A 13775-nucleotide genomic window follows, 5' to 3' on the forward strand; every position below is an offset into this window, starting at 1 on the left:
AGTTTGCTACAACTGTAACATTTTTTCATACTTTTCAGTGTTTTTCTATGATTTTCCCAAGTTTCCCCCTTGATGTAAAATTGTGGTATATTATCCTATAAATGGCCTTGCCCCACCAGGATGGGACTTTTCAATTTATTTTTTCATTTTACGTGTTACAATGACAATATATTCTATTCTATTCTATTCCATTATATTATATTACATTATATTATATTTGTTAATTTTCTGGCAAAAAATAAACAACAAATAAAGCAAAACTTGAAAAACAGGTTAACCATACACTAAAATTTATTATTACAGCATAATTTATAACCAAAATGAATAACTTGTATTACCTTCTAAGCCACAGTGACCACAAATTATAAGAAAAAATTTAGGAAAAAATATAATTTAAGGCTTAAACAAACAACAACATAAAACTGGTGCTAGGAATTAATTTTCAAGTATTTTTGATGGACGGTGTGCATTAAGCTTTTTAATGAAAAAGGGTCTACTTAAGCTCAGAAAAGTTCTATAAAAACTTATTTATCAGTCTACAATATCTGCCCATTCATACGTAACACGTGTGTGCATTCCAAGACTTACTTGTGCAGGTATTTCTTTCACGTGAGCGGGTGCCGTAAAAGCCTGACGGACAAGAAGTCAAGCACACCCCGATCTGCTTCATCCCAATCCTCTCCAAATGCATGAAGTAGCGGGGCTTGCAGGAAAGGCAGCCATTGTAGTCAGAGCAGGTTAGACAGCCACCCTGCTGGCACCCTGAACTCACACTTGAGATCTCTGTTGAGAACATAAGCATTTATTAAACCCCAAATACACACACAATTGTTGAAATACAAATATGTCAAGGCACAGACGATTCATATGAACAAGGGATCTGATTGAGGCTCATACATGGGATGGCATCAGATGGCACTGTCATACCCCCCTAAAAGTGAGGTAACTAAATCTTTTTTTGAGGAGGTCAGCACTTCATTTTAAGTATTCAACGCAGTTTCTATTGTTATTTATTTATTTTCGTGGTTGTAAACCAAAAAGCGTAAAAAGAATTGCTGCAGTGCGTTGCTATGAGCATATGAACCCTTGGGAGTTACCTGTTCACAGGTGTGCTTTACGGTTTAGGTCACTTCCACCCAAGTCAGAGCAGCGAATGAAGACAACCAGAGTGGTTCATGAAGCCTTAACCCAAAGCACAAATTCTTTATTTTATATAAACCCCGTGGGTGAGTCCTACACCACCACTTTTTAAACACGTATTTTTGTTTGGTAACCAGTGTAGCCTGGGACCCATAAAAGATGCAGGAAGGATTTCAAGTGACCGAACCACACCCTACCATTTTAACACAATGTGAAGATCTGCAAGCATGGAGAATGTTTGTTTGGTGTTAGTTTGTGTTGTTTTTGTATGTTTGATTAAGATTTTGTCAGATCAGGACGGTTCTCTTGCTACTGGTAACCATGGAAAGGAGTGCTGTCTTTTTCATGTGGGGTAGGAAACACCAACCCCAGAAACTGGTCTGAAGACGTGCTGCCAGGCTGTACTTGCCCAAGAACAAAACATGATATACAACAATAACTCACTTTTAATATCAGCTTGGTCATCACTCGGGTCAAAAAGGACTGTGACCTCCGCAAACTACAATAAGTGTATAACTGGTAGGAAAACACCTAGATTTTGTGGTAGGAATCCCTTTACCTCTGCCCTCTGACACATGGAACCATCTGTACCTTGCAAAAACATGTAGGAATGGACTTGTTCCAACTCTATCACAACCCAAATGGAGGCCAGGAACCATCAACAATGGCGAAAGCTATCCAGAGTAACTTCATCAGTAGTGCCCTGATGACCAAGGCAGTTCAGAGATCCGTGAACTGTAAACGTGAAGGTCTAAAATATTGTAGTTTTGGTAAACATTTTCTCTCTGTTTCAGACCGATGACTAAGACCTCTGTTTTGTCCTGGTTGAGTTGTAGGAAGTGAGCTGTAGCTCTCATTTGCCATTTGTGAGAGAATATCTAAAATGCATTTTAAAAGGGTAAGATATGTGTCATCATGTGATACGGCAACGTACAGCTAAATGTAATCTGTGTAACTTTGGAAACTTAATCCATGTCTCCTGATGACATCACGAAGGGGAAGCATATACAGATTAAAAAGTACTGGGCCTACAATTGAACCTTGGGGAACCTCACATTTAATTTCACGGCTTCTGGAGGAACATACATCCCTACTTACTGAGAAATGTCGGTCTGTGAGGTAGGAATAATACCGGTTTAAAACAATTCAAAAGATGCCCACCAGGTTTGTGAGTCTATTTTATTAAATGTGTTGATCTACTGTGTCAAAGGCAACACTTATTCCATCCATCCATCCATTATCTGCACCGCTTATCCTCAGTAGGGTCGCGGGGGTTCTGGAGCCCATCTTAGCTATCTTCGGGCAGTGGGCAGGGGACAACCTGAACAACATGTATCTGATTTTTTTACACCAAACCCAGGCCACTTCCATATGTGGTCCTAAATAAAATACATATCCGACCTGCACCTTAAAAATAGGCGGCAGGCTCCACTATTCTGGCTTCAACCAGGCGGGAGGAAGCAAAGAATTCAACAACCACGGCAGACAAAAACAAGGAGTGTCATTTAATCACACATTAATGGACGTGTTTATTTTGTAACTCACAAGACAGCAAACAACGCATTGCGGATTCACAACATGTCAGTCCAGTTCATTCTTGAAGCGATAGTATCCTCTGGTGGTAGTTAACAATATTTACATTCAAATCCTACCACACAGACAGCATTTTATCGGGGGAAAGCGAGGTTTTGGATTTTATACGAATTTGAGGGGACAACACTCAGCTGTTAACATCTGTGAGAGCTTGCGCAAACATGAGGGCATTGCATGCGACGTGTCCTTTTCTGCGCATGCATGACAGTTGTGGAGCATTCACACAGGAAGATCAAGTCGCATACAAGTCACAATTAGTTGGAAATTTGAACGCTCTCACAAGGACATGGGAGTTCACCCCCCAAAAATTTGAATTGAGCATTAGGCAGTGTGAACCTAGCCTTAGATCTGTCAGACAATTGACAAAATCGTGATCTTATAAAAAGTACAAGGTAACCATAGATAACTGCTAGGGCGTGGCTTTGGAATGAACAGGGGGGACGTGTCCCCACCATTATCAAGCAATCATTTTCTTGTCCTGTCCAACATTTCACGAATGGTCGGATAGTTGGTTGGATCACTTAACCACTAGGGTTGCAGGGTCACCATTTCCTGTTGTGTGTCTTGGCCAGGGGCAGCCTGGTGGCGCCCATCCTTCTGCAAGCCAACATATAATTCCACCCGGTCTCGAACCAGGGACCTTTCTCGTGTTACCACTGCACTACAGAAACATATGTGGTTACTTTTAAAAAAATGCTATGTCCCCACCAATGCCAAGACCAAACCTAGATCCTTGGCTAACTGTATTGATGTATTTATGTAATTATTTATTTATGGGGCGGCATTAGCTCAGGAGGTAGAGCGCTCCTCCGTGTTACATGTCGAAGTGTCCTTGGGTAAGACACTGAATCCCTAATGCCTCCAATAAGCAGGTTGGGGTCTTGCATGGCTGCACGGCCGCTATTGGTGTGTGAGTGTGTGTGAATGGGTTAATGTGAAGCACATTGTAAAGCGCTTTGGGAAGTCTTCATTGACTTGAAAACCGCTATATAAATGCAGATCATTTCATTTCATTACATTTCATTTCATGTATTTATTTATTTATGTATTTATTTATTTATCAAAGCTCATTCAATCATTTGATCTTATCTGGGTCCCGTCGGCTTTACATATAATATTTGAACTGAATATCACATCCCCCCTAGTTTCAGTAGAGTACCTGATTGTCCAATCATAATAGTTTTTAATTTCCTATTAATATTAAAATTATCAGCCCCTGCGACTGGCTGGCAACCAGTTCGGGTTGTCCCCTGCCCACTGCCCGAAGATAACTGGGATGGGCTCCAGCACCCCCGCGACCCTACTGCGGATAAGCGGTGCAGATAATGGATGGATGGATGGATTAATATTCTCAATAGTGAGCAAGTATTTAAATTGGACACTTTTGTCCTGAGATCGATACTTGGCTCCTCCACTGATTTCCTTTTCGTATGTAGATATCATATGTAGATAGTGCAGCCCGTCCCTCTCCCACCCAGCTCCCAAATGTTAACAGTGCAAAAGGAGTAGGAGGAGCGGGGAACATGCAGCTAATTGTCGGCACTGATATTTGGGAATTTTACGGATATCTACTTTTTTTTATTCAAGTGGCTGATAATTTAGGCTCAGATACTGCCTAGCCTCTCTCTCGGACGCTACCCACCCAGTGCCGGCTGAATGGCGACCGGTGGCGGAGCCCCTGAGGCAGAAAGAATATTAGGGCGGAGTAAACAACGGCAGCTCTGCTAACTCTTGAGTCCCAACATTCCCGTGAATAGTGACCATTGATAATATTGAGATTTTAATAATTTTGTGCAGTGGTAGAAAAGTGTGTGTGTGTGATAAAGAGATAGCGTAATAAGTGTAGTTAACTGGTTTTAGGGAAGCACGTTCAGTTTTAGACTCATATATCAGCTCTTATCATAACATTAGTTCGTCAAACAACTGGTGTGTTTGTGATTAAGCGAGAGAATAAAAAGCATGCTAAAGTGGAAGGCTGAGTAATTAGCTTTCAGCCTAACATTAGTTCGTCAATCTGGCCTTAAAAATGGAGTGCCCACGCTTTTCAATTTGCGAGCTGTGTGGAAATTCCATTGCTTTTTGCAATATGGTTTTATGAGGGTTTCTTTTGCAATGCCTTAGGGTGAAATCACTGCACTTAAAGTTTTAAGTTAATTCAAGTCATAATGGTTCTATTGTACATTTGTATTTATTTTTTGTAAAACAAATCAGGGAGCTATTTAAATTCATAATTTAAATTCATACGAGTTGCTGCTAAGCATTTTGTCTTAGATGCTAGTTGTGTTGATATTCTATATATTTTTACTGTAAAAGATTTCAGAGAGCCATTAAAGTTGTATTTTTTTTAATTTTTCACAGCAAATGAATATCGGCCTCAAATATCGGTTGTTGGCCTCCTCTTAATACTAAAAATCAGTATCGGTATCGGCCCCGAAAAATCCCATATCGGTCGATCTTTAACTCAAAGTAGTTGCAACATGTGTGGGTGTGTGTGCCGCGTGGAATGGAAATGCATAATCCTCTGTCGACTATTTCATAGTGCATCTTCTCTGGGGCTTTTTCTCTTTGAGAGATTCGTCTGGTCATATCAGAAGAAGGGTCAAAACCCAAAATCATGGCCCCGTAGCTCAAACCACAGCAGCACTTGCCAGACTTAAACCCAGCAGGAGCAACAAGAACACAGTAGTTAAATCAAAGATCGGACTCGTCCAAGCGCTGGTTACTTCTATCTTCCTCTATGCTTGAGAGACAAGGACTCGCACAGCATAGCTACAAAAGAAAATCCATGCCGCGGAGATGTGATGCTACAGGAAACTTCTGGGCATCAGCTACATAACTCAGGTGACATATGAAAGAGTCTGCAACACCATCAGAGGGCACATTGGTCCCTATTAAAAACTGTTGCCAACTCTACACTGTCAAAAACTGCAGTGGTATGGTCACGTCACAAGATCATCAGGTCTGGCCAAGATCGTTCTCTAGGGCACAGTCCACAGGGGAAGAAGAAGAAGAGGAAAACTGAAAAAAACTGGGTCAACAACATCTACAAATGACTAGTGCCATCCTTGTCACGACCCAAACTCAGGCTAGGAACTGTCTGCCGCAGTGGTGCCCAACAACTCGGGTGGTTAAGGGATCTGTGAACCGTAAACTAACTCAGGGGTGTCAAAGTCAACTGGACAAGAGGGCCAAATAAACAATTGGCTGCAAGCCGAGGGCCTGACTGATAATGGAATGTTGAACATTTTGAAAATGACGCATATCGTACAGTGGACCGAATGTAACCTGCAGATGCATTCCAATTTGATCAGATAAATAAAGCGATGTTTTTATGGCTCCATCTGTAATATTTTCAGCGGACACAAAGGACATTAAAAGGAAGGAGCTGGTATTATTTAAGCACAATCATGGCGTTTATTGTCAAAAGTGGGCTGAATTTATTTAAAAAAAAAAAAAAAAAGCATGTTTCTATTGTTCATTCAATTTAAATATTTTGGAGGTATATTTGGATTGGAGTGCAAAAATCAATTAACCAAAAACAACACTTTTCAAGAACGGTGAGAAAAACTACTCTTGGTGTATGATGCAATAATGAATACAAATCATCTTAGGGGCCATATAAAACAAATTCGGAGGCCATATTTGGCCCACAGACCTTGACTTTGACAAATGTGCTCAAACTTGAACATGTACAAGGTCCTCAACACAGTGAGTTTTTCATTGTCATTTATTAGTTAAGTATATGTATATGCCTTCATTCTTGGCATTGGCTTTACTCCCCAGCCTCGAGGCTTAAAGAAATCACAGTGCTTTATGCATAACACCGATGCGTATGTTGACCATTTTTCCAAAAGTTCACGTTACAAAATGGATACCCAGAATTCCGACCCGAATTTGGCGTCGACGCTTAGCCTCCGCTCACCTGACGCCTTTTTAGCAGCCTCTTTTTTTAGTTCTGCTCAGAGTTGTTTACATCCCGTGTTTTTATATCATGTGACCATTCAAGATGGCATTTACAAAGACAAGCACATATTTACTACTACAGAAAAGGAAAATGAGGGCTGTGTCGCGCAGAATGTAAACCCTATACAGATACTCACCTACTTACAACCATTCGACTTCAAAAAAACGGTAGAAACGAAAAATAATTTCGTGATGTCGAAAAATATCCGGACATTGTTGTAAGTTAGATTTTGTATTGTGTGCACCTTTTTCCGAGTAGAGGACACTACTGTAGTGCTTCGTTATGCCGCTACCAGCGTGTGGCGCTGTGAGAGGTCAGCATCCACCCGGAAGTAAAAAAAATCCGCTTCCTCTTTATAGTTCATGTTTAAACATTCTGTACTGTATCTCCAGTGCGCTAAGGACTTTGACATATTTATTGTTTAATATCTTGCGCATCCATTCAATATGGTTGGTGTAAAGTGTCTAGAAGAGGCGAGCCGTTTCTTTTGAAATGGAAGTGGAATATGAAATCTTGATGCGGTTGAGAAAATGGTTGGATCGCTTTTTTTGGGCCACTTTCTACCACGGAGAGGACCTCTGGAAGCCCATCTTCCAAAAGTAGTTTCAATTTAACTTTATCTTTATAGAGCATATTATTTTATGAAATATTTATTTTTTACAAAAAAACAATGCAGGTATCTTATACAAGCCGTAAACATACAAAATATAGCACTGGAGCAACTTCCGAACAAACTCAACTTACGAACAATTGACCGGAACCTATCTTGTTCGCAAGAAAGGCAGCGTCTGTCATGTCCTGCACGGTTGTCATGGCGCCCAGCTGGCCCCACCCCTTGACACTGGCTGACCTGCATTTCCTGATTACTCCCATGGGTACTTAAACGTGCCTTTTGGAACTGCCCTTTGCCAGATCATTGTTTACCCTTGTTGAAAACCTGTTCATGCCTGTTTGATACCTGTTTATTCTTGTTGCGCTTGTTGGACTTTGTTGCACTTCGGTGTAACATTCTGAGAGATTCCTGCAAGTTCTGTTTAATCCCGTTAAATGCCTAGTCTGTAGTTTTGCCTTCATTTAAGCCTGCTTTGTTTTGTTTTGGGTCCGTTTGTGTTGGACAACTTTTTTTTTCTCAATTAAAGTGACAGATCGTCTACGCAAATGAGTTCCAACTTCCTGCTTCCCGACCCGTTTCGTGACAGCGTCTGTACTTTTGACGACAGCCAGGGGCAGTTAACAGCAGTTAATTGCAACACAGATGTGTCTTTATGTGGTATTGTTATAGGACCAAATCATATTTGTTTTGGTATTGTTTTTCGATGAAGATACTTCAGTGACAGGATATTAAAGCAGATTATACGGAAAAAAGTGTCGCTTTTTTGATGGAAAACGTCCAAAGCTCTTTAATTCACATGTGTAAATTGAGGACTTGATATGTGGGTGAAAAAGTTGAATTATCCCGAGTACATTGTAAATATTGAATGAAGTACAGTCGCACCTCCTGTTTCGTTCCTGTTATGTATCATATGAATAATGTAGGCGAAAGATGGATTGATTTGAGAAATCGTTTGAGGATATAAAAGACTTTGAACCATGCAGTAAATGTACTTGTTTAAATAATAGGAAAAATTAATGTTGGCAATGTCCACAGATGCAACACCAGAAGTGTGCCGTAATTTCTCAGCTACATCTGTCATTTTGTTAAATAAGGGGTACTAGTCAGGGCATGTCCACTGACTGAAGCGTAATCTGCCCCCGAATGGCCACCAGGGAACAACTGGAGCCAGCACAGGACACACAGAGCACATCACGACTAACAATTAAAACACTGCCAATTAAATCATGAACACCCTAAAACATTTACTTAGATTGCTGTAAATAGTGCAACCATTTTTTTTGGTACACAGAGGTCAATGTAGAATAATGTAACCTGAACCCAACAAATACAGTCACTAGGGGTTTCCAACGTGGTGCCCTATAGGGACAGTTGAGGTGCCCGCAGACCTGTTCTCAATATAGCTTACCAGTGCTGGGTCATTGGGATTTTTTAGTAAAAAATATTTTCTATGGGTTGGCTGAGTGTATTTAACCATATTTCTAATTATTAACCTGGAAATAATATAGCAATAACATGATAAGTTGTTATTTTAGAAATTCAAATAAATACATTTCAGTTCACGGGATTCATCAACAAAAAAAGTATATTTAATCATTGATAACTATTTTTAAGTACTAAATCAAGAGAGTAAAATGAGAATCGATTCGTGTGTTAAAAATGGATTCATTCATCTTTTTATAGATTTTATTTTACAGGAAATACAAAAAAAAGTAAATTTGAATTTATGGGTTTTATAAAGCAAAAAAGACCCTCCAAAAAAATCTGAATTTGTTTTAGCTATCTGCCTGGCTATCTTTTTAGCTTTGTAGCTATCTAGCTATATTTCTACCTTTTTAGCTATTTAGCTAGCTTTCTACATTTGTTTTCACATCCCAGGTTGCTAAGATTTGACCTTTTTGCTAATTGTCATGCTAAAATTTGTCTTCCTTTCTAGCTAGCTAGCTAGGTTTGTTTTTTTTTAGCTTTCCATCCTTCTATTTAGATGTCTTTTAGTCTTTTAGCCAACTATCTAATCCCCTTTTAGTTTTTTTACCTGTTACCTTTTAAGCTAACTATCAAGCAACCTCTTTAGCTATCTAGACAGCCATCTAGCTAAGTTGTTATTTTAGAAATGCCTATAAAACTGGGTGCCCTTTCCGCTAATTAGTGACAAAAAGTATCTCGACGATTGGAAAAGGTTGGAGGCTCCTGCACTAGACCATGACGATTTTTCTATCTTCAATTGTTTTTTTTTCCTACAAGAAAACATGGAAAAGGGGTAGGCAGTTAGGCGCTTCTGCTTCAGCGTACTCCACAGCTGTTTTTGTACAAATGTTTTGTTTTTGTTGTTAACGATGTTTTTTTGGGATCCGCCTGATTAAAAAGCCACAAACAACAACATACAAAACCTGTCACTCAACTTATTTAATGCATTAGATTGTTAATTTAATTTGTGAAGCCATTCTGCATTAAAATGCACTTCTTTAATTTGTTATCTGTATTATGTAACAATAATAACAACAACATGTATACAATGCATGTATACTCAAGTTTATGTAAGTAGAGGAAAATACTATGTTAACTAACAATGAATACACACTAAACAATGTAGATTTAGTGAGAACCTTAACAGACACAGTCACACCGGACAAAAGCTTTAGCCTACTCCCTACGGGCACATGTTTATGTGTTTTGTTACTGTATTGTACAGCTGTTTCTGTACAAATATCACGTAGTTTCATTTAGTTAATTAGTAGTTGTTGTTTTTTGTGCCACGAACAAACAAAAACAAACATAATCCAAACGTTTCAACTCAATTGATGTTTGGGGCGGCAGTAGGTAAAGTAGAGCGGTCGTCTTGGGACCAAGAGGTTGCAGGTTCGAATCCTGGCTTCTCTAAGTTAAAAGTCAAAGCCTCCTTAGACATTGAACTCCCAATCTATGGCTGCCTCTGGCTATCGGTGTGTGTGTGTGTATGTGTGTGTGTAAATAGATAAAGTGTAAAGTACGTTGTAAAGCGCTTTGGAGGTCTTCAGTGACTGTTTTAAATGCAGTCCTTTTACCATTTCATTGTTGATTTAATTTCTGAAATCACTCAAATACAAATTCTGACATATTTGATCTGTATTTGATTATAATAATAAAACAATAATAAATCCCATTTAATAGTTATACATTGTAGTTCGTGGGTTTAATACAAGGGTCTCCAACTTGGTGCCCACGGGCACCAGGTAGCCCCGTAAAATGGCACGAGTAGCCCGCGAACTGGTTCTGAAAATAGCTCACCAGTGCTGGGTCATTGTTTTTTTTCTATTCAAAATATTTTTTGTGGTCGACTGAATCTATTTAACCCAGGGGTCTCCATTCTGGTGCCCGTGGGCAACAGGTGGTCCTTAATGACAGCTGAGATGCCTGTGGATCTGTTCTGATAATAGCTCACAAGTCATTGCGAATTCCAATTAAAATTATTATTTTAGTGGTTGACTGAGTCTATTTAACCCTACTCCCAATAATAAACTGGTAATAAGATAGTAATAACATAGTAACAACATAGTTATACCAAGTTGTTATTTTGAAAATGCACAAAATACTGGGTGCCCTTTGCACCTATTAGTATCAAAAAGTAGCTCTCTGCTTGAAAAAGGTTGGAAACCCTTGAATTAACCCTTTTTTTTCAATAAATAACCTGGCAATATGATACTAACAACATAGTAATAATCTGGCTTGGGAGTAACGGAATACATGTAATTGTGCCAACGTAATCAGGAAACCAAAATATATATCCGGTATTTGTGTCCTGTTACAGTTACAGATAAAAAGAACTAATCAAATTACAGGCATGTTTAGTTTAAATAAGGATTACTTTGCAGATAACAATTTTATTAAAAAGTATATTTACATACACATAATGCGCGGACGGACAAATTGTGTCCATCATAATTTCAATAACTAACACTAGAGGGAAAGAGAGAGATGAAACTTACACACGACGTGCAAGCATCTCGTAGGAATGCCATACCTGTTGCGCAGCGTGTACAGATTGCATGTTTGTCACACTGTGTTTTTGTCTACATGTTATACCTCTTTCAATTTGAGCCTGCAGTTTCGTGTTTCTACTAGTTGTGCGTTAGTGATGCGTTCAGTAAAGTTGATTGTCTCCCTTTGTATTTTGGAGTTCATTCTTATTTGAAATCCAATATACAATCATCGTATTTTTATGATGTGAAAATGTTTTACTTAGCATAGTAAATCTCAATATCGTCAGGAGGTTTGGCATCCCTACTCCTAACAAGTCAAACTTGAACTTGGACACAAAACATCCCAGAGTTTGTTGGGAAATTTAGAAAGTGAACTCTTGGTTTGTTTAAAACAATTTTGGGTTCTTAATGTGCTCTTAACGTGAGCTGAAACAGAGCATATCTTTGAGGCCACGTGAAAGGAAAGGTTTTATTCTTGCTTAATAAACTATACTACGTGGTTAAAATTGTGTCGGACTACCTGAACTCAGACTCCTCCAATTGTTTTTTAAGGTTACATCGTTCATTTATCTTAAACAAAATTTGGTAATTTTATTTACAGTATATTAAGTTGAATTTGTCTTTTATTAGAATATTTGATATTGGAGAACTCCAATAGTAATTAGAAGTAATCAAGTACCATTACTGCAATATTATGGTAATTGGATTACGGTACTAATTACAATTTTCTACAGGTATTGAAATTCATTTTTAGAGAAACCCTCCCAACCCTGGTCATTCAATATTTAATACTTATGCTAAAAAAAACCATACCTATTTCCCTCACCCATAATTTTCCATTTACAAACATTTCTGAAAAATCTCCATTTAGGGAGCATTGAAGAGCCACGTGCGGCTCTAGAGCCACAGGTTGCTGATACCCAGATTAGTGCATGTATACTCACGTTTATGTTGCCAGTGCCTGGAGGTGCTGTGCTGCTGGCATCCAGTGTTATCCATGCAGTGCAAGATGATCAAAACAAAGGAGATCAATTTTAATTGCATAGTAGCCCAAAGATGAGACCGATAAAAGCCAATGTCAATGTCCAACCGAATCACAAGACGGACCCCCCCAAACAACAAATCCCTACTGGCACTCCTATTGGACGAAACGTGGGCCCCAATAATGTGGTGATATGTGGTGATGAAAGTCCAAAGGGGCCCAATGTTGCTTGGGCCGCTTGGATTGTAACATCCTGCACAGGAGCTTCATGAGTGCAAAAAAGACCCAAAATCGCACATCCAAATGAATTCCGACCATACAACCAGCGTGAATATCATCTGGTCGAAATGATGAGGCTTTTGAAATAATATTTATAAGATTGTTGTATCCATTTGGTGAAGTTCAAGTGGATTTCCCTTGCTCCTCCGCTGCGTCCCTGTGGAGGCTTGGCGAGAGTAGTGCTGCTGCTGCTGGCGATCGGATCCCCTTTATTAACCATCAAAACTTGCAAAACTCACCAAAAGAACGAATGAAAGCACTAAAATGTAAGCGCTCTGTGTAAAAGTCAATTGTGAGCTCCGACTTGCACGTCCACTCAGAAGCAAACGCATCACAGAAGTATCTCCGCACCTTCTGCGCTTGTCGGCTATGCGTGCAGCACTCATCTTCTCCAACACACATACGCGCGCCTATCTCTCTTCTCTCTCTTTCTCTCTCTCTCTCTCTCTCTCTCTCTCTCTCTCTCTCTCTCTCTCTCTCTCTCTCTCTCTCTCTCCCACTCTCTCTCTTTCTCTCTCTCTCTCTCTCTCTCGCTCCCTCCACACGAGCTGTAAAGTTTATTTAGAGGGCAAGCCCCCATGTCAGAAAGAGGGAAAGAGAGTTTGCAGCCTCTCCAGGCCTCCTGCCTCCCACCGTGCATCCGTGCGTTTCTTTTTCAACGGTTGGCAATTAGTATTATGAGAAAGTAAGAGTAATGGTAAATGGTAAAATGGGAAAAGGGCATTTATACAGAGCTTTTCAAGTCATTGTAGCAGGACATTTGTTAGTCACCGCGAACAAAGCGAGGGTCGTATACCTGTCAACCTTCACGGCTCCATGCCCGTACAAACTGTTATATTTTCCCTTACAAAATACAAAATCATCTTACATCATATTTTTTTTTTCCGGAATGATGCATGATGGGAAATTCCCAGGCGGCAGACGCATGCGCACAGTAGCATCAAACCGCTCGCTTTGTTTGCAACGAAACAAAACGATAGCGAGATAGAGGCTACCGCGGCGAACTCGTTAGACTTGATTGATTGATTTTCCGTTTCGTGATAGTCGGTGTTTACCAGATGGTACCCATAATTGACAAATTTGCATTGTTGTACGTCGTACACGTCTTAAAATGCATAATAAACGTACTTTGTACGGCAAAAACGTACAGGTTGACAGGTATGGAGTCGTGATAATATTTTTACTTGGATCTAAGTGTGTAAGCTATACTGTATCTGTTTGTCAGTTTTTCTAGTCTGTTCACCC

General features: G+C 39.6%; 1 protein-coding gene across 1 annotated transcript in view; it reads right to left on the reverse strand.

Moving 5' to 3' along the window:
• rspo3 (R-spondin 3) overlaps window positions 1-12901 on the reverse strand; it is a 34572-nt gene extending 21671 nt beyond the window's left edge. Inside the window, exons 1-2 of the mRNA XM_088327957.1 lie at window positions 12214-12901; window positions 589-783 (exon numbers count right to left, since the gene is read on the reverse strand). Of these exons, the coding sequence (XP_088184083.1) occupies window positions 589-783; window positions 12214-12313 (295 nt within the window). The 5' untranslated portion in view covers window positions 12314-12901. The remainder of the gene's footprint in view (window positions 1-588; window positions 784-12213) is intronic.
• Between the last annotated feature and the right edge of the window lie 874 nt (window positions 12902-13775).

This window comes from Urocampus carinirostris, chromosome 2 (assembly GCF_059441175.1).
Source record: "Urocampus carinirostris isolate Australia breed hairy pipefish chromosome 2, RoL_Ucar_1.0, whole genome shotgun sequence".
Taxonomy (NCBI): Eukaryota; Metazoa; Chordata; class Actinopteri; order Syngnathiformes; family Syngnathidae; genus Urocampus; species Urocampus carinirostris.